At 33.4% G+C, this 13075-nt stretch overlaps 1 protein-coding gene across 1 annotated transcript; it reads left to right on the top strand.

Moving 5' to 3' along the window:
- The first annotated feature begins 2995 nt into the window (after nucleotides 1-2995).
- On the top strand, nucleotides 2996-11989 carry LOC144850082 (protein arginine N-methyltransferase 5-like). The gene is made up of 13 exons (XM_078707273.1): nucleotides 2996-3115; nucleotides 3636-3754; nucleotides 3877-4094; nucleotides 4729-4897; nucleotides 5212-5365; nucleotides 5612-5783; nucleotides 6769-6905; nucleotides 7221-7343; nucleotides 7781-7956; nucleotides 8319-8428; nucleotides 8636-8843; nucleotides 9052-9116; nucleotides 9358-11989. The coding sequence occupies exons 1-13, from the start codon at nucleotides 3027-3029 to the stop codon at nucleotides 9508-9510; spliced, it is 1893 nt and encodes a 630-aa protein (XP_078563399.1). The 5' UTR covers nucleotides 2996-3026; the 3' UTR covers nucleotides 9511-11989.
- The last annotated feature ends 1086 nt before the right edge of the window (nucleotides 11990-13075 follow it).

Here is a 13075-nt window from a genome sequence, read left to right as displayed (position 1 = left end):
GCAGTGACCTTAATTCACATTTATTTGAATGGGATTATGTGTATACTTTGGTTGCTTGGGATTAGTCATGGAGTACTCCATGGGATTAGTGTACTGCTGCTGCTTTATTGTCTGATAATGTCAGTGCCGACTTAATGATCTATTGAGGATTGCATAACAATTGTGTGTAAATAAAAGTGGATTTTTTTGTGAAATGGTTTAGTACACTGATTATTTTATATTATTCAAACTCACAGAGTAGACTTTGCTGATATAATGACAATTGCTAGTGGATACGACTATATTTTTCGGGGGTTGGTGTGTGACGTGAAAAGTACACAGTAATCAATAATATGATTAGAATGACGATGAGTTCTTTTCATGTACTATGTAATGAGAGTGGAAATAATTATGAATTTTGTTGCTTTCTTTCCACACGCAGAAATAAATAGAATATTTTTAAAGATTACTGTATTCAATACAGTAATTTTCCAAACACATATTGGCTGTACACCGTCACACACAAAAGGTATTTGAAGACACGGTTCTCATTACAACATGATGATTTGACAATAGACTGAGATAATATTGTATAAAATGACATTATACCTTTATTTTGTTTCCTATGAATATGAACAATAATTATCCTATACATTTCGATGCTAAGCGAGCACTCTACCATTGAGCAAGTCCGCCAGTCGACAGATCTAATAGTCCATGTAACGTGATGACACTTAACTGACAATTATACCTACATGTATAATATGGAGTTGCTTCAATGCATAATGATAAACAATTTCGTTATTCCACACCAGAAATAATACAAGATGATATTTTTAACAATCCAAATTATTGTAGTAGCGAAGTAGTTTGAATGTTATAATATACCGTAAATAAAAAATTAATTGGAAGACCCGGGCATTGATCCCGGTACCTCTCACATGCTAAGCGAGCGCTCTACCATTTGAGCTAGTCCCCCAGTCGGAAGATCTTTTTCCATGTAGGTCTAATGTGATGAGCTCACAATGAACTTTTGTATGGAGTGAGTTCGTAATTAAAAACAATTTCGTTTCGTCTTTCAATATTAGGAATACACGATAATATTTTTAAAAATCGAAATTAGCCTATTTTGTTATGTTATAATTATACCGTAAATAAAAAAAAATAATTGGAAGACCCGGGCATTGATCCCGGTACCTCTCACATGCAAAGCGAGCGCTCTACCATTTGAGCTAGTCCCCCAGTCGACAGATATAATTCCATGTGATTTGATGAACTGAATATTGTATGGAGTGAGTTGATAATGAAAAACAATTTCGGCTACGTCTTTCCACATTAGCAATATACACGGTAATATTTAAAAAAAATCAAAATTATTTAAATTTAAATGTTAGAATATATTAATATATACCTATAAATAAAAAAATAATTGGAAGACCCGGGCATTGATCCCGGTACCTCTCACATGCTAAGCGAGCGCTCTACCATTTGAGCTAGTCCCCCAGTCGGAAGATCTTTTTCCATGTAGGTCTAATGTGATGAGCTCACAATGAACTTTTGTATGGAGTGAGTTCGTAATTAAAAACAATTTCGTCAGGCCTAACGCTACGTCTTTCAGTATTCGGAATACACGATAATATTTTTAAAAATCGAAATTAGCCTATTTTGTTATGTTATAATTATACCGTAAATAAAAAAAAATAATTGGAAGACCCGGGCATTGATCCCGGTACCTCTCACATGCAAAGCGAGCGCTCTACCATTTGAGCTAGTCCCCCAGTCGACAGATATAATTCCATGTGATTTGATGAACTTAATATTGTATGGAGTGAGTTGATAATGAAAAACAATTTCGGCTACGTCTTTCCACATTAGGAATATACACGGTAATATTTTAAAAAAATCAAAATTATTTAAATTTAAATTTTAGAATATATTAATATATACCTATAAATAAAAAAATAATTGGAAGACCCGGGCATTGATCCCGGTACCTCTCACATGCTAAGCGAGCGCTCTACCATTTGAGCTAGTCCCCCAGCCGATAGATCTAATTCCATGTAGGTCTAATGTGATTAGCTCACAATGAACTGTTGCATGTGGGTTCGTAATTACGTCTTTTACACATTATGAATAATAAACGATGATATTTTAAAAAATCGAAATTATTTAAATTTAAATGTTAGAATATATTAATATATACCTATAAATAAAAAAATAATTGGAAGACCCGGGCATTGATCCCGGTACCTCTCACATGCTAAGCGAGCGCTCTACCATTTGAGCTAGTCCCCCAGTTGACAGATATAATTACATGTGATTTGATAAACTGACATATTGTATAGAGTGAGTTGATAATGAAAAACAATTTCGGCTACGTCTTTCCACATTAGGAATATACACGGTAATATTTAAAAAAATCAAAATTATTTAAATTTGAATGTTAGAATATATTAATATACCTAACTAAACAAAAAAAAATAATTTTGAAGATCCGGGCATTGACTCCGGTACCTCTTACATGCTAAGCGAGCGCTCTACCACTTGACATCATAACATCCCCAGTCGAATAACAAGTGTTAACGTGATGAATGACAAAATTAACTGGGATTGTATGGAGTGGATTCATAAATGGATGAAAAACAATTTTCGTCATACACACAGCAGAAAATTATTTTAAAAAAATCAGAACTGAATTTACAGTAATACTAATTTTAAAAATCGAAATTATTTAAATTTGAATGCTATAATATACGGTAAAATAATTATTGGAAGACCCGGGCATTGATCCCGGTACCTCTCACATGCTAAGCGAGCGCTCTACCATTTGAGCTAGTCCCCCAGTTGGTATCTCATTGAATTCGTATAGTGATAATTTGACACTACGTAAAGGAACAAATTAAAAGGGATGTTTATGTATTATGACCGTTTTGGGCCGCAAGTGTTCAAGTTTTAGTGCAAACCACTCATTCATTTTTTCAAGTTTTCGCGAGACTCGAGAGCATGTGTGAAAAGATCAGACGACGGCCGGTGTTTTTTTGTTCAACATGGCAAGAAGTGAGCGTGTTTCGTGTGGTAGGGATTTAAGTTGTGTGCCTGATATATCTAGCTCTACACAAATTGCAGCCGCAGCTGGGTATGTTGAACGTGTCTCTACAATGCTAAATCCGTATAATAGTACGCTGAATAGTATCATTTAAAGTTGGTTAAAAACTTAGGCCGCGTGTCTTCCTACAACCGTGACGCTGACTGTTGATGGATGCAGCACCACCGCACCCTTTTTCGCTGTAGGCTCTAATGTTAAACCGTATGCTTAGCTACTAGTTAGGTCCTAGGCTAGGCCTAGCTTAAGGCTAATTTACGTGATCTCAAAATCCTTCTTCCGTCTACGGTGTCCGGATCCCAATACCTGTCCTACAAATCTCTCACTTTTCATCAATATTTAGACCTATAAATTATAAACAAAATATTATTTTGTACTCTCGACTCCTGCTCTCTAACTAGCAGTAGCGGTCCTAAAAGTAAAACCACCAAATGTAAGGTTTAGCCCTATCAAGCTTTAGTTTTTATCATACCAAGAAAATACATTGCACTGTTTTGAATTTTCTGCCCAATTTGAAATCGTTCATTTATTGTGTGACTTTTTCGATTTACAGATTTGACTTTATAGCAGTACCAATTGTTCACCAGCGTTTTAAACGAGAGTTTCTGGAAGGAAAACCAAAAGACAGACCAGGAGCATTCACACGGTCAGACCTGTTGTTGTCAAGCCAAGGTGTGCAAGAAAACAATCCTAACCATTTTAGATTAACAAACAAAAAGGTCCCAGAAAGTAAAATGTCATCCACCACTTTATGTAAAATCCTATCCAGGAAAATTGTCTTTTCTTTATTGCAGATTGGAGCTCAGTAATAGTTGGAAAGATCTCGCCATGGCTTCAGCCAGACTCGCATGATGAAACAATCCGCAAGAACTCAGAACAAGCATTAAAGCAAGAGCTTACATATGCCGCTCATCTGACAATGCCAGCAGTTCTTATTACTCTCACCAGTTTCAACTGTACCAACCTTGGACGGTGTCTATACAGTCATTTGCTTGGACACAATAACCATCAGGTATGGTGCTACAGATCAGGTAGTTATCATTGCATGGAATTGTATAACTGCATTGTCTGTAGCACAAGTGGCTATTCTTTAAACTCAGTGTAGGTGGTGTGAATTATATGCAATGATCATCATGTAGTGACTCACTCTAGGTGAGTACAGATTTATGCACCTTCAATGCAGGTGGTGTACACGCAAATAACCATCAGGTAATAATCATTTGGTGATACATATTGATTATACACCTGCATTTTATTTATTTTTATTTGAGCCATGTTTAATGAGGGCGATCCATCCAGCAATTGCTGATCATTTGGGACCCTCAGAACAGATACAATACACAAAATACAACAAAAAAAACAGAAAAGAAAAACAAATGCCAATAAATAAAATACTGTAGACGCTTTATGCTTTATAATCAATGCAGGTGGTAAATTATGTAAATGACCAACAGAAGGTGAATCATTGAAAGTACTACAGATAGGCACTATCTTTGCATATTATTGCACATCATAAAATGAAGTATACCTTTTTCTATTAGTAATTACCGTAGTGGTGTACATATGCAAATAAATATACCCTTAAAAAACACAGTAGATATAAACCCTTTAATGAATTGATTATATTTTGATTGTGTTTAATTAAGATATGGATACGTGTACCTATGATAGCTCCAGCAACAACTCGTCAAGACATCATTGAGAATGAAGCGCCACCTAGCCACGACTTTGACAAACCATCCCCTATGTACGATACATGGAGCTGGTGGAACCGACTTAGACGTGTCTGTAACCACCATAAACGCATAGCAGTTGGTGAGTAAGAATAAGAAAGCGTTAAGTGTAGAGAGGGCCTTTTGTCTGCTTTAACATCTTCTCAAAACATGACTATAAAATCTACCAAGCTTACACAAAGGGTGTTCTGTTCAAAAGCAAGCTCTATGGGTGGTAAAAAACACTTTAAAAAAAACTATCTTAGACAAGGTAAAAAATTAATTAAATAAAATACTGGAAGCTTGATGCAAAAATAGTTTTTAAAAGACATAGTGTAGGTGAAATTTTACTGCTTCAAGAAAAAGAGCATATGGATACCCTGACTTGTATTTAATATACGGAAACTTTAATTGCAGCTCTTGAAGTGTCTGTTGATCTGCCTCCATCATCCGTTCTAGAACGATGGTACGGAGAACCAATCAAATGTGCAATTCTCTCCACTAACATATTCCTGACAAACAAGAAGGGCTACCCAGTCTTGTCCAAAGCACACCAAAATGTTGTGCTAAGGTCAGTTTTAACATTTGTTTTCCTTGTTTTATGTTGAATTAACTAGCATCTCTGAACTCCAAAAGTTCAAAAAGTGATTTCTCATTTAGAAGAAACGAGGAATATGGTTGCATCATCACATCAGATACACCAATCTGTAACCTATATTCAAGGTGTTATTGGTAGTTATGCCTGGAACAAAACATACTGATAAAGTATCACAACCACCAGTCTTTAACAGACATGTTTATTGAATTTATGTTTTAGATTCTTTAAGTTGGAAGTGCAGGTGATGGTGACTGGAACCAATCGACATCCAGACAAAGGTATCAAAGCTTATTACCAATATCTTGAACACCTGCGTTCCCAGATGCCTCCACTCACAGGTGTTGATGCATTTGCTAAGGGTTATGAAGACTACTTGCAATGCCCGCTACAGGTAAGAGAACTCTGGTACTGGTTCAAATAACCGTCTCATAGAGACATCTGGTAGCCATTGACTTAAAGTTGGCATTTGGATGTGTTACTTTTAAATGTACAGTACGAGAGTGACCACTACCAAATTGCACAGTCACAAAACAACTTATAAAATAGTTCATATATACAGTTAAAACATTGCTGGGAATTATAAATTTCTGTTGAAGCAGGCTCCAATGAAGTTGCATCTAGTAAGTTGACTTTGTTGTACAACTCTATCAAGTACTGATGGTATCTTCTTCTGTGGTAATATAATATCAAAATAATATAACAACGAACCAATCGGTCGGTTATAAATGATAACTGGTCGATGACGTCATCATTAGATCCCTACAGCGCTAGTAAACAGACTGTGTGTGAAACTCAGGCAGCCTAAAGTAGATGTAGTCCAAGGCCCCAATTAATTTCTAAATCTATGGATCTATCTCATAAATATTTAGGGGTTTGGATAGATACGAATCTAAGTTGGGATACACATACGTGCACAGTGTATGCTAAAGGTGTTCGAACGACTGTATTCCTTAATTAACACAAGCAAAACAATACACACATAATATTTACATTCAGATTCGATTTATTAAGTCATTCATACATACTTGGCAGAAGAACACAAGCAATACGATACACACATAATATTGTCATTAGGTCTTTTTGTATTTTATATTGCTTGATCAGTTGTTAGTTCCATGTTGATCATGAATGTAAATATTATGTGACTTATGACTTAATAAATCGAATTTGAATTTCTAAATCTATGGATGGAGATGAACTAGACATGTAGACCTAGGCTATGTAATAACAGATATTGACTGCTTTTTTCGGTGTATTAGAACACCTCTATGCAGTCAATATCTGTACAGTATGTTAAATACAATCCAGTTTTATTACTTGAACTTTTTGAGATGGCCTGTCTGTCAGATGGTTTAATTAACTTTGTTTTAATTTAGCCTTTATCAGATAACCTTGAATCACAAACGTATGAGATATTTGAGAAAGACCCAGTGAAGTATACACAGTATCAAAAGGCTGTGTACACAGCTCTTTTAGATCGAGTACCGCCTGAAGAAAAAGACACCACTGTATCGTGAGTTATCCCTTTTTCCACAAGTGTGAGCTGTCCATAATAGTCTTGGAAAACTAAACATAGAGTACCTCATCAAATATATATATACTCATGAGTTGAAAAGTACTTTGCATAAGCTGCCCCTGCCCAACATGTTTCATCTTTTTTTTATATATTTATATTGTATTGATTTTATGCTGGTCGAATAAATAAACAAAACAAACGAATATAATTCAAAAGGCGACCCATTTTAAAGAATACAAAATGTTATGTTAATTCAAATAAAGTAGTCTATTTTTTCTATGTATTTTAAATAATATATATAATAATTTAAAGGGTTGTGATGGTGCTAGGAGCAGGAAGAGGCCCTCTAGTGTCGGCTTCACTGCGAGCTGCTGAGCAAGCTCAACGTAAAATCAAAGTATATGCTGTTGAAAAGAATCCAAATGCTGTTGTTACGTAAGTGAATGTTGGCAATCAAAAATATATCTTTGGTAAAAGAATAAACTTATTCTTTTATAGTAGGCTTACATATTACAATGGGTCACAGAGTAGACTGTATTAGTAATACAGTCTACTCTCCCAAAACCGGACAATAGCTGGCCTAATTTGTCTGGTTTTCTGGAAGTATGTTTTTTGGAATGTGTTTTTAAATGGTAAAAATGAATTTGGGACATTTTGAACCTCAAGAAAAGTCTGGTTTTGGGAGAGTTTCCAGTTTTCAGAGAGTCTGCTATTGAGAGAGGTGACTGGTGACAATATATATACAATAACCTGTGTAAACTGAAAGATTCCATTTTTTATGGACTTTTTGAACCATATTTTCTAACCTTTTGAATTACATTTTTTTGATATATAATGCTTTTGTCATTTCATTTTTCACTTTGGTAATTTAGATTGCAGGCTCTTCAAGATGAAATGTGGGCAGATCATGTGACTGTGGTGTTCCAGGACATGAGAGAGTGGGAGGCACCAGAGAAGGCAGATATCATAGTTAGTGAATTGCTAGGCTCATTTGGTGACAATGAATTATCACCAGAATGCCTAGATGGAGCACAGAAATTCCTTAAAGGTAAGTAAATGAAAGAAAGCATTGAGTCATGAGAAGAAAAAAGAAAAATAGAGCAATATGAAAATGGGGTGGATACTCAGCATTGAACCTTACAAACAAAAAAAGACTTACAAAAGATAAATGTAAGATAGCATTTACCTCAAAGGTTTGAGACCAAAAACAAAGATTTACACACAAAAAGTGGAAACAGCAAGACAGAATCTTATCTCAGAAGTATACCATTTAAACTTGCAACCAACAACAACAGCAGTTTACAAAAGTTAAATGGAGAAGACCAAGAGCCATTAGAATTTTGAAAATTTCCAATATTTTTATATGAATATAAAGAGCACTTTTTGATCTAGATTATCCTTGCTTTTTAGATAATGCAATTAGTATTCCATGTAACTACACGTCATATCTCAGTCCAGTTATGTCACACAAACTGTACAATGAGGTGCGACTCTGCAAGGAACGGGATAAACCGCAAGATGTAAGTTATCTTTACATGTGTCTTACTAGTACTTTGCAACTTTTATTTATATAGCAGGAATAAAAAAAAAATGATCAAAGTGATGAATATATATAAAACTGGTGCATACAAATTAAAGAATCCATCAGTTAAATAAATGTACTCTACCAGTTATAACAGTTTAAACTATACTGTAAAATATATTTATAACAAGCTTGATATTTCTAGGCTCATTTTGAGACACCGTATGTGGTACGGCTACACAATGTGAATGTGCTTGCTGACGCTGTTCCCGTGTTCACCTTTTGTCATCCACGAAAGGATATGAAAGATAATAAACGATATAAGAGTATAGATTTTGATATAAGTGAAAGTGCTGTGTTGCACGGATTTGCTGGCTATTTTGACACAGTGTTGTATGGAGATATTAAACTTAGTAAGTTTAATCATTCTATTTTTATGCTATGTATTTTGATCTTGTTTGTAATTTAAAAAGAATTTTAAATGAATTGTGAGTAATGTACCACTGTATGAATGACAGTAGCTCTGTGGCAAATTTAAAAGCTATGATCAACCAACACATTCTTATATTAAATCTTGGGTTTATCATATCAATTTTTTTAAATACTGTATTATTCCGTTAGGCACCGAACCGTCTACCTATTCAGATGGAATGTTTAGCTGGTTTCCAATATTCTTTCCAATTAAGGTACAGTATGTTCTAAAATTAATTAATAATATTGTTGACCAATTATTACTATGTTAGTAAAGAAATAATATATAATATTTTTTTCTATAATCCAATTATATTTCCAGTATAATCCAAACCAATTTAAGATAATTTTTTACCCAGGCCTCCTGAAACTATAGTTTGTCATCCATGATAATAACTGGTAAATACATGCAATACAGGTATAATCTCATCCGACTCCACCATCTTGTTTTTGCAGGAACCAATAGATGTACACAAGGATTGTAAGTTACAAGTTCATTTCTGGCGTAATGTCACGACACGTAATGTCTGGTACGAGTGGTGCGTCACCGACCCGGTCATTACGCCAATCCACAATATCAATGGTCGTTCTTATACCATAGGAATGTGATGTCAAATATTTACGTGAAATCGTAAGAAATTTAGAAGCTTTTAATTTTGCAAAGTGAGAGTTTCCAGTAATTTGGTACATCGCTTTCAGTGAGGTTATATCGGACCATGTAAGTAAACAACTTAATATAAATGTAAAGTAAAAGCTTTGATTTTGTAAGGGCGCAGTGTTTATCCAGGAACATAGTAGATTATTCTGAGAAATCAAGAAAATTACCTTTGCCCTCTGGTCACAGACAATGTTTTAAAGATGTATTCTCCCCCAAAAACATGAAAAATGAAGATTAATTAAATCAGACTTTGAATATGTTATTTTGTAGTTTTAATAAAGTTAATCACTTCCGTAGAAAAAAAATGAAAAAAAATAATGTTTTCTCTTATAAAATGACAAAATAAATGGTTAAATTTCACCAAAAATCATTGGCTGGCAGCCAATTTGACCATTTTTTTGCTTTAAATTACAGTTTTTTCAGGTAAATACATTTTTTTTCGATCCAATTTTTGGTCAAAGTGGATAATTATTATGTGACATTAAAATGGCAAAAAATTAAAAAAAAAAAATTTCAGGGGGACAATACATCTTTAATAGAAACATTTCAAATATTGATTGGTGCATCCTCAAGCTGCATTCGCACGTGTCTGTTTCAAATAAGACGATGCTGTCCATTTCTTTATATACGATTTTCCATTATTTAACAAAACAGCACTGTCTTTTGTTTCAGAAATGTGTGAATTTAGTTGATTTGTAGACCCTGAAAATATGGACAGTTTTTATACTTTGTTTTATATTTGTTTACACTTTAATTTAAAAAAAAGTTAAATTATTAAATTTGTATTGATTTTGGATAATTTTTATTTGACATGGTGCTATGTACACATATTTAATTTCATTTACCTTTAAGTTACATAATGATTTCATAAGAGTGTTACTGTTTATTTCCTGTTTGTAGAAGCTATTGATATTAATTTTTATAGCCTAGGGATTTGCCCAACAAAGTGAATTTGTTGGGAAAATCCCTTTATGTTTGAAAAATTATTATGTTAATTTTAAAACCATTATGCCCATATTTGTTTAGTAGTTGAAATAATCTTTTTGTCTTCCTTTTTGACCTGTTGGTGTTTAATTAGTATGCATTTTGCAACTTAAATAATATAACCCATATCAAGACATTTTAAAACAAAATAGTATGATGTTATTGTGTAAAAGTTTAAAAGTGCAAAAGAGTATTACATACAAAAATATAGTGTAAATGCAGTAACATACATTGTTTGTACCGTATGTAACTAGTTTTCATTTAATAAATAATGTTCAAAGCAATTAAGTTATTAGCTTACATAACTGACCAAATTATTCCCTATGGAAAATAGTTGTGCTTGTATGAATTTAGATAGAGCAATTTAAAATTAAAATTAGAATTTTAAATCATGATTATATTAGGTAAAAGCATGCTACTATTAACTGTGACGGAAGAAGGGATGTTAAGAGAGTAATAATGAGATGTGTGATCTAATTGGTCAAATTTCATCAGGTATCATTGCAAAAATGAATATTTGGTTTAAAAATAGAGTGCAAAATAATAGATGAAATGGCATTACATAGGGCCCATTCAGACTTAGTTATTTTTTTGGGTAAGTTGGTTCCTACACATCACTCAGTTCATTGAACCAACTTAACCTGAGTAATTTAGCCATGGACAGGCTTATAGTTAACATAATTGTAAATGTAGATATACTGTAGTAACAAATGGCACGTTGTAACAAAACAATAGACTGATCCCTTTGGAGCTTACAGCCATATAGGGATTAATTGCTGGTAAAACTTCAGAAAAACATATTAAGAAACGCTTATATTTATAATGACAATGTAGAGATGAAGATGTCGGCTAAAATAGTGTTCTAAATTCATTCGGTACTTATTTACAAGTTTCAGGTATTATACCATTGCCATTTGCAGCTGTACATTATCTCTGTCTAAATTAAATACATAATTAAAAATTACTCGATACGAGTTCCTATCTTGGCAAGGCGAGCTCAGTGTCCTGTTCCTGTTGTTAGATTACCTTGATTAGAGCCTCTAAAGCTCTGTCTACAATATCAAAATAGTTTGACCAAAAAAAAAGGTGTTGTGCCCAAATACAGTAGTGATATGCTTAAATATGGTAGTGATATGCTTAAATATGGTAGTGATATGACATCATCATGTACATATATGGGCACATCATATTATTTTGTCACATAAAGTTTTATAGTGTAGACAGGAGCTTAAGTGTGAATGCCGTGTATATATGTATGCAAACAAGAAACGATATACCTGTTAAATAGCTAGTATAAAACAACATTCCAATTAATCAGTATTTTTTCCTTTTGCCATAATGCGACAGAAAATTGTCAACAAAAAATCCATGTCCATATGTGTTAAATTATATGTGATGTATACTAACGAAATCGGTAATAAATAGACCTACTGTCCATTTCAAGAATGCAAGGTGTTTACGTCATTCAATGTCTGGGTGTTTGTCATTGTCTTACTTACAACATTTACTAGAATTGATTTTTTGTTTAAAAACAGAAAATCATGAAATTAAATAGTCACATCATGTTCCCTCCATGGTCACACAATAAACAAGATTTCGTATGAACAACAAATAATAAAACAAAGGGGAACAAACACGAAAGAGTGTATTCGAAAAAATAGTACATAATTAAGTACAGAATAGACCCATAATTTCTTGGTCCTGCTCAATAATAGAGGAAACTATAGATTGAGTAGTATGTTAATTACAGCTTTCTCAATCTAATTTCCTCTATTATTAGATTGAGTTTGGTGTTTAGGTCTGTGAGCAGGATCTACAGGGACGACTACATTTTGTTTGGAATTAGTAATTTGTTACTGTACTTTAGTTTATAAATGTAGTAGGACTAAGCAATTTATACGTTAATACACTTTTCATTCATTCAACATTTATTTAGAAACAGTTCAAGAAATAAAAGAAGTTAGTTTAGTTTGGTCTGGGTAATGGCTGATAGGTCTATCAAGTATTTTAAATATTAATGTTAGGCATGTTCAATGATTGGCTGATATCTGTTTGTTACAACTTTAATTTTATTTAATTATATTTGTAGCTAATTCCTAATTAAACTTAAGTTACCGAATAGTAAAAACTTGGTGATATTTCTATTAAAGAAGACCAAGTCTTATACTTTAATGGATTACAAATCTATGACCAGTTATCAAAATTCCTAGACAATACGGTAATTATTACTGTATATTCATTTACCATTTTGGTTTGTGTATTCTGTCCGATGGCGTTACTTGATTTTAATTGCAAAATCATAATGTTTCGTCATTAGCTTGGTCGTTTACGATTGCTAAATTTCACTTGAGTAAAACAAAATGCAATAATCATGAGGAACCAATGCAACAACCAACCTCAACAATGTAACATACTGTATATCTTTTTTCCGAGAACCTGCAGGACATAAGTCGGTTTCTGAGCTCCCAGGTGCAGGCCATGTGTTTATGGAAAAAATACGAAGAGGAAATATCATTTGGGTAAGATTCGATT

Source organism: Antedon bifida, chromosome 8, assembly GCF_963402885.1.
Source record: "Antedon bifida chromosome 8, ecAntBifi1.1, whole genome shotgun sequence".
In the NCBI taxonomy this organism is placed as follows: Eukaryota; Metazoa; Echinodermata; class Crinoidea; order Comatulida; family Antedonidae; genus Antedon; species Antedon bifida.
This window is presented reverse-complemented; position numbering and strand designations above follow the sequence as displayed.

Coding starts and splice junctions, on each gene's coding strand:
- LOC144850082 (XM_078707273.1), top strand. CDS start 3,027: ATGGCAAGAAGTGAGCGTGTTTCGTGTGGTAGGGATTTAAGTTGTGTG. Junction 5,784..6,768: donor ACTTGCAATGCCCGCTACAG/GTAAGAGAACTC, acceptor GTTTTAATTTAG/CCTTTATCAGATAACCTTGA. Junction 7,344..7,780: donor AATCCAAATGCTGTTGTTAC/GTAAGTGAATGT, acceptor TTGGTAATTTAG/ATTGCAGGCTCTTCAAGATG.